The sequence below is a fragment of the Micropterus salmoides genome, unplaced genomic scaffold (genome assembly GCF_014851395.1).
Source record: "Micropterus salmoides isolate LMB-PRFRI ecotype aquatic unplaced genomic scaffold, ASM1485139v1 Ms_hic_scaffold_14, whole genome shotgun sequence".
Taxonomy (NCBI): Eukaryota; Metazoa; Chordata; class Actinopteri; order Centrarchiformes; family Centrarchidae; genus Micropterus; species Micropterus salmoides.
The window spans coordinates 24875500-24883672 of NW_024040485.1; the positions used below are offsets into that span (position 1 = coordinate 24875500).

The following is an 8173-nucleotide window of genomic DNA, read 5'->3' on the forward strand; positions in this document are numbered from 1 at the left end:
GCACAGCTTTATTTATACACAGGTGGCATATCTCTTCACGTGATACCACTCTTATGTGCAGACATTCTTATTTTCATTGGCCTTGTCATATCGTTGAATTGAATTGAATAAATTACATGGACAAAATATCAAGCAACAAAATATATAGTATACGTATGAGTGAAAGTGTGGGACTTCCACAAATTGTGTTTCCCCATTAGATTTGGCTTCTATTTTAATATCAGATAATTTTCAGCCATTAGGTGCCACTGTTGAATGTATCTCTGGATTAAATAATTCAAAGTGGTTACACATATTAAACATATACAACACATCTAAGCATGTATCATAATCTTCATTAATTCCATATGTAATGAATGATAAGAGCAATTTGACTTGTTACCCCCACACATGATCCATCTATCCATCCATCCATGCTCAACCGCTTATCCTGTTTACATGGTTATGGGGGGCTGGAGCCAATCCCAGCTGACATCGGGCAAAAGGCGGGGTACACCCTGGACAGGTCGCCAGTCCATCGCAGGGACCTGACACATGATTAATTTCATAATGAATAATTTTGATTTTGTTTTAATAATAGTTCAACAATTACAATGAATAATGGAAATTTCATGTTATATGTAATGTTCAGTGTTTGGAATTTAAATTTTTATCAAATTTTATATGTCTTTTTTTTTTTTATAAATGTAAGAGGAACTCCCTGTTGATTTAAATGTTTGGTGTGTTTTCCCCCCAATACATGAGTTTGTGTTTGAGCTAATGTCTAGGATGGTTATTATATGACATGCTAATCTTCCAGGAACTACTGTTAACTATACATATCCTGTATCTCCACATGTACATGCAATATGGTGAACTGCTCAGTGTCAGTAAAGCCAGTGTATTAACTATCACTGTTCAAGTCGATACTGGATTACAGTAGTTACAAAAAACTTGTAAAAAGTCAGTGAAAACATCCAAGTACTAAGAGCCAGTCAGGCTGCCTGCTGAGATGTTCTGCTGGATTTAACATGCTGAAGTCATTCAGCTGTTTGTGTGGCGCAGGAGTGGATAGGTCCTCTTCCCTTTCCACCAAAATGAATTCCTCAGCTTTGTGAGGGTCCTGTCTATAAATACCCTGGATTTACAGAGTGAGTGACAGTCACGGACAGCTGCAGCCACAAGCCAACCAACCCGTGGAGACTATCCACAGTGATCTGAACAGCCGAGAGAACGCTAGCAGTCCTGCTCTGTTGTGGGGATTAAGTAGGGTGCCCACGAAACCCAACCGGGACAAGGACACAGAACAAAATGGCTGCCCTGACTATAGACCCTGTGGAGCAGCCTCGCATGTACCAACAGACTCTGCTTCAGGACGGACTGTGCGACCTCTTGGAGAATGACAGGTTTGTGGACTGTGTTCTCAAAATTCAGGACAAGGAGTTCCCCTGCCACCGCTTGGTTTTGGCAGCCAGCAGCCCCTTCTTCAAGGCCATGTTCCTGTCCGACCTGGAGGAGAGCAAGAAGCGTGAGATTGTCCTCAAAGATGTGGAGCCAGGTGTTATGGGGATGATCCTGCGCTACTTATACACATCTGACATTAATCTGACAGAACAGAACGTCCAGGATATCTTCATGATTGCTAACATGTACCAGATCCCCTCAATCTTCTCTGTATGTGTGTCTTACCTCCAAGAGAAGCTGGTGCTGGGAAACTGCTTGGCTATCTTCAGGTTGGGACTGCTGCTGGACTGTCCCAGGCTGTCTCTGACTGCTAGGGAGTTCATCTGTGAACGCTACCAGGTTGTTGTCAGGGACCCGGACTTCCTGCAGTTGGGTCCAAGCGAGCTGGCCATCATCATCACGTCAGACGCCCTCAACATTGAGCGGGAGGAGATGGTATTTGAATCCTTGATGGACTGGGTCAGACATGATGAGACAAACCGGCTTAAGGACCTGCCAGAGCTTTTGCACTGCATACGTTTCAGGCTCATACCTTTGGATTACTTCAAAGAGAAAGTAGAGCGTCACCAGTACATCCGGTTCAACCAGGAGATCAAGAAGGACCTGGATCTTGTCAAGGATGCTCACAGAGGGCATCTCCCAAATCCCAGGAAGCCCAGCAGTGATGGGGCAAAGAGAGGAGAAGGAAGTGAAGAGGATGACGATGATGAGGAAGGTTACCTTCCGGGTATACTTAACAACAACCCTCGCTTTGGGATGTTTGAGTTGGACCTGATACTTATGATCAGTGATACAGGGACTGTGGCCTACGATCCGGTAGGAAATGAATGCTTTGTGGCCTCAGAGTCTACAGAAATTCCCAAGAATCACTGCAGCTTGGTGACCGATCAGAACCAGGTGTTTGTTGTCGGAGGATTACTCTACAACGAGGAGGACAAAGACGAACCATTCAGCTCTTACTTCCTACAGGTAGTGAACGGGTCATAAAGAACATGAGTAGAAACATACCACTTTCTCTTAATTTATCTTCCTGTACAACGCAAAGGAAGGTTTAAACTGCTGAAGGTTTAAGATGCTAAATTCTTGTGCCTCTCATTCCTCACATAGCAATGTTTTCACATAATGTTGTTTTCATCCACAGTTTGACCCAGTAAGTTCAGAATGGTTAGGGATGCCCTCACAACCCAGCCCTCGATGTTTATTTGGCTTGACTGAAGCTGAAAACTCTATCTTTGTTGTTGGAGGAAAGGAACTGAAGGAAGGCGAGCACGCCCTGGACTCAGTCATGATCTATGACAGACAGTAAGTGTGGATACCAAATGTAATCAAATTAGTGGTGTCACATACACAGTCATACACAGTAAAATGCATTGTGAAATTTGTTCTGTGCATGTCTAAACCACCATTGGAACTTTACTAATAATAGTCAAATTTGTATCCATTATCTAAATGAAAACACTTGGAAGTCTTTCCTATAAATGTATTGTTCACTAATCAAGCCTCCTTTGTCGTGCATTCAGATATTCAGTAATTTCATTCAATGCAGTAAAGCGTAAATCACTCTTGCAGTCACATTAAAGGCATTCCATCCTTGAACTCCTGAGCATTTCTGTATTTTTTTATTTAGAAGTATTGCTACATTAGTCTGTAGATTCACCATTATCATCTATAGGGTCAATTCATGATGATATGTTCTCTTTTTTGTACACAGGTCGTTCAAATGGGGAGAGTCTGATCCTCTGCCTTATGAAGTGTATGGCCATGGAACCGTGTCGCACAAAGGCCTTGTCTATGTCGTTGGAGGAAAGTCTGAAAGCAAGTACGTCAATAAACTCTAGGAAATTTTACCATTTTATTGGTTTTACTGGATTGCCTTTTCATACATATTTGACACTTCTGGATCACTACCTGCACAGTCTGAAATACAGTAATTTTGTAACAACAGGTGTCACTTTGGATTCCACAGAAAATGTGATATTTAAGAACTAACTCAATCAGTATTCAAAAGTGTACTCCAGTGATTTAGAATAGCACTTCCATTGGTGGACTCACAGGAGACATATTAAAAAACAATGGTCAAAATCGAGGCAGCAGAGGCAGAGATATCCTGACTTTGAATCTCTGGTAGTTGTCAAGCTGTAAAATGTCCTATATTTCCTGTAATTCAACTCAACAGCATTGTTCATAAGATCCTCCGTGCCTCCTAAATGCTCACCTCTTTTAAACTCCACACCCCCAGATTGTAATGCAACTGAACTTCATGCATAAATTCAGTGAAAGCTACTTTAACACACTGTTTTAAATGTTGCAGGAAATGCATGAGAAGAGTCTGTGTCTACAACCCCACTAAGTTTGAGTGGAAGGACCTCGCTCCTCTGAAGACTGCCCGCTCACTGTTTGGTATCACTGTCCACAAAGACCAGATCTTTGTGGTGACGGGGGTCACAGATGCAGGCCTCACCAGCTCTGTGGAGGTCTACGACATTGCCACCAACAAGTGAGACAACTGTTTTTTATATGATCCACTTTATCTCATCGTTATGGTGTGAAGCGTCTGTCCACAGCAGTGAAATTACTCATTGAGTGTAAATAGCAGATCATTAGGTCATAAAATGGCACTGATTGTACTGCTGAGGTTATCTTAAAGTAATATAGCAGCTTATTTTACACCCTCATCATTTCCCTGTGTGTGTGTGTGTGTGTTGTCCTCTTGTGCTCTAGGTGGTCTGAATTCACAGAGTTCCCTCAGGAGCGCAGCTCTCTCAATCTGATCTCGATGGGAGGTTTCCTGTATGCCTTGGGGGGGTTTGCAATGATGCCCACTGAAACCAGTGAGGAGCCTGTCCCAACAGAGATGACTGACATCTGGAGGTGAGAGCCCCCTTCCTTCAGGTTTAAGTCTGGTGATAGTCTTATCTAATTGTCAGCAAATAAGATCAGAAAATAAAGACCAAAAACCAGCAATTAATTGATACTAACAAGTACTGCCTGATGGACAAAGCATGATATAGTGTCCGCAGAGGAATCTCTTTTCATGCTCACTGAAGCACCAAATGTGTAATAATACGCAGCTGAAAATAGACTCCCCAAAATGCAAAATGTTGTTAAAGGCTGAAGTTTTGTGACCTCCACTGTACCATCATTATTAATGTAGCTTTCCTGCTGTGATAAGTCAAAATGTATTCTGTGAAAAGGGTCTATTTCTATACACATATACATAGTTCATTAGTCTCAAATGGGTGGGAAAATAATAATCCTTAACTCCAAAAATGAATGGAGCAACACCAAATTCTTTGTAGATGAAAGGTGTTGAGATTGCATTTGTTATTAGTGTTTTCTATCTTTTAATGCTATAAGGGCACCAAACGCTAACATATGTGTATGTTTCCCACAGGTATGATGAGCCAGAGAAGTGCTGGAATGGGATTTTGCGAGAGATTAGTTATGCGGAGGGATCCACTATTCTTCCAGTGCGTCTCAACACTCTGCGTCTCACCAAGTTATAACTGGTGTCATGAGGCTAATGATGTAATACTAGCATTGAAGTAAATGAGTGTACTCATTATGGATATTGGCCCAAAATTGGCTTAGGGTACAGAATGTTTCATGGTAGCTATTAATTGTCTCCGAGGAAGAAAAAATGATATATCAGCTTCAAATGGTTTTGTCTCATGTTTTACAGCAGGGGGAGACAGATACATACTAAATACTATGCAAGTCTAAGTCGGGGTAGAGGAGAACAACATGAGTTAGAATCACACACCAAATTTATTTTATGAAAAACTAAAATGTTGATTTGTACATCTGTTTTTTGTTATAGTATTTCATAAATTGTCTTTATTACCTGTTTCTTTATTTAAAGCAGAAGTAAAAATAAGGGTTGATTGTATTGCATTAAATGCATTAAGTCTCACTTTCAGTTGGAACTACACATGAGGCCTGTCTACAGTGCAAATAGTTTTATTCTTTTTCATCTGACATTTTGTTCAATAACATGTTTACAGCTGATTACACATACTGTACAGTACACCAACAGCTACACAACATTTACATGTCAACAAAAAAAGAGACACTTTACTGATATCATACAAAATAGCCTCACCATGAGTGAGGAACGTAGAGTTTTAAATGTAAACATCGATTTCCAGTCGACACCTGAGTACTATAAGTCACCACAAAACACATCATAAAACAATTTTCTTGCCATATTTACACTTGAACAATATATACAACAGCTGTGTGTGACAATTAGTCTGAGGTACTTTCAGTTAGTTTCTGTTTTACACACACTGGTACAACAAAAAGGGGATATAAAGTAAACACCAATCTTTAACGTGACTCCCACGTGAAACATGACACTGTCACTGCATGTACATATTAACGTCTGAAAAGACCTTTTTGAGCAAGAGGTCACTTAAAAGAAAGGTCTGCATTATTAGAGCGAGAGCAACATCCATCATGTCATTTAGCTTGATAAATCTTATTAAATCAAACATGAACAAGAATCTACAGCCAAGCTAGCACCTTTGAGAGGCTAACCTTTGACTTTAATGCCAGCATGCTAACATGCTCACAATGACAATTCTAACATGCTGATGTTAAGATGGTATAATATTTACTTATATATATATATATATATTTTTTTTTTACATATTTATGTTCACTATCTTAGTTTAGTGTGTTAGCAAGCTAGCATTTGCTAATTAGCACTAAACACAACGTGCAGCTGAAGCTGATGGGAATGTCATTAATTTTGCAGGTATTTAGTCATCAATCAAAGTGGACACATTCAAATTGTTACACGTTGACAGCACTAAAAAAAGTTAAGGCATAACCATAGTAATTACAATCTGGGTTTGGAACCATGAATGTCTGAACTCTGAAAAAGTCTAAGGATCATCAAAGTCACTAGGATTCATCCTCTGTGGACCATAACTGTCATAGTTGTTGACATATTTCAGTCTGGACCAAAGTAGTGGGCCAACTGACCAACATGTCATCAACATCAATAGAGCAAATAAATGTTATTGTACAACATGGTACAATAATATTTATTTAATCCGTCAATATAGAATAGAATAAAAAAAACAATTAAAGCAATTAAAGCAATTGTCATGCAATCCAGTTAATGGAAGATAATCACGTTTATTCACAATGTTGTAGACTAATAATGGAATACATCTGATCCATTAGTCGCAGAAATAGCAAAAATGAACGTCTGGTGAGCGATTGTGCACTCAGACAAAACTAAAAGCCTTTGTAATCTGAGATAAATTTCACAAGCGAGAGCTTTCGTGTCTCCTCTGGAATGTCATCCGGCAGTAATTCAGCAAAGTGTATGCCCCGTATAAAACTGTCATAGACAGGATAGGAACGTCCAGTATGCTGGTTTTGCCATAGATCCCTTCTCAGTGACTACTGTTCATGACAGCCTGACAATGTCATTAATGTTGTTACCATTGGTCCCCTAAGCAACATGGGGCCATTAGGCTAAGTGCCTGGAGTTCTCTTGTGTAACACACCCTTTTAATGAACATCTTACTTCTTATAGGTCACAGCTTGTCTCTGGCTCTATCCCTTGCTTAACATCAAATGGAAAATGCTGGCCAAGAGCTCCATTTCCCTTTACTTCACATAGTGGTCATGAAGATCTTTCTCATTGCAGTATTCTGTATTGCGCTACCTATAAAAGACTAATGTTACTCTGAGAACTGTTTTTCAACACCTTGTCAGTAGCCAGGTCAGGTGGACTCATCATGTGATCTCAATAAAGCTTTACACTGTCCTAAGAAGGACACAGTTTGCATATACAGGTGCTGGTCATATAATTAGAATATCATCAAAAAGTTGATTTGTTTCAGTAATTCCATTCAAAAAGTGAAACTTGTATAATGTATACATTCATTCCACACAGACTGATATATTTCAAGTGGTCATTCCTTTTAATTTTGATGATTATAACTGACAACTAATGAAAACCCCAAAATCAGTATCTCTGAAAATTAGAATCGTGCCACACTCTAATCAGCTAATTAACTCAAAACACCTGCAAAGGCCTTTAAATGGTCTCTCAGTCTAGTTCTGTAGGCTACACAATCATGGGGAAGACTGCCGACTTGACAGCTGTCCAAAAGACGACCATTGACACCTTGCACGAGGAGGGCAAGACACAAAAGGTCATTGCTAAAGAGGCTGGCTGTTCACAGAGCTCTGTGTCCAAGCACATTAATAGAGAGGCGAAGGGAAGGAAAAGATGTGGTAGAAAAAAGTGTACAAGCAATAGGGATAACCGCACCCTGGAGAGGATTGTGAAAAAAAAGCCATTCAAAAATGTGGGGAGAGATTCACAAAGAGTGGACTGCAGCTGGAGTCAGTGCTTCAAGAACCACCACGCACAGACGTATGCAAGACATGGGTTTCAGCTGTCGCATTCCTTGTGTCAAGCCACTCTTGAACAAGACACAGCATCAGAAGCGTCTCGCCTGGGCTAAAGACAAAAAGGACTGGACTGCTGCTGAGTGCTCCAAAGTTATGTTCTCTGATGAAAGTAAATTTTGCATTTCCTTTGGAAATCAAGGTCCCAGAGTCTGGAGGAAGAGAGGAGAGGCACAGAATCCACGTTGCTTGAAGTCCAGTGTAAAGTTTCCACAGTCAGTGATGGTTTGGGGTGCCATGTCATCTGCTGGTGTTGGTCCACTGTGTTTTCTGAGGTCCAAGGTCAACGCAGCCG

General features: G+C 40.4%; 1 protein-coding gene across 1 annotated transcript; it reads left to right on the top strand.

The window, feature by feature from the left end:
• Positions 1–1135: 1135 nt before the first annotated feature.
• LOC119902485 (kelch-like protein 40a) lies at positions 1136–5286 on the top strand. Its single transcript, XM_038718706.1, has 6 exons — positions 1136–2412; positions 2585–2745; positions 3155–3262; positions 3755–3940; positions 4165–4314; positions 4838–5286. Exons 1-6 carry the CDS (start codon positions 1291–1293, stop codon positions 4947–4949), a joined length of 1839 nt encoding a protein of 612 aa, XP_038574634.1. The 5' UTR covers positions 1136–1290; the 3' UTR covers positions 4950–5286.
• Positions 5287–8173: the final 2887 nt, after the last annotated feature.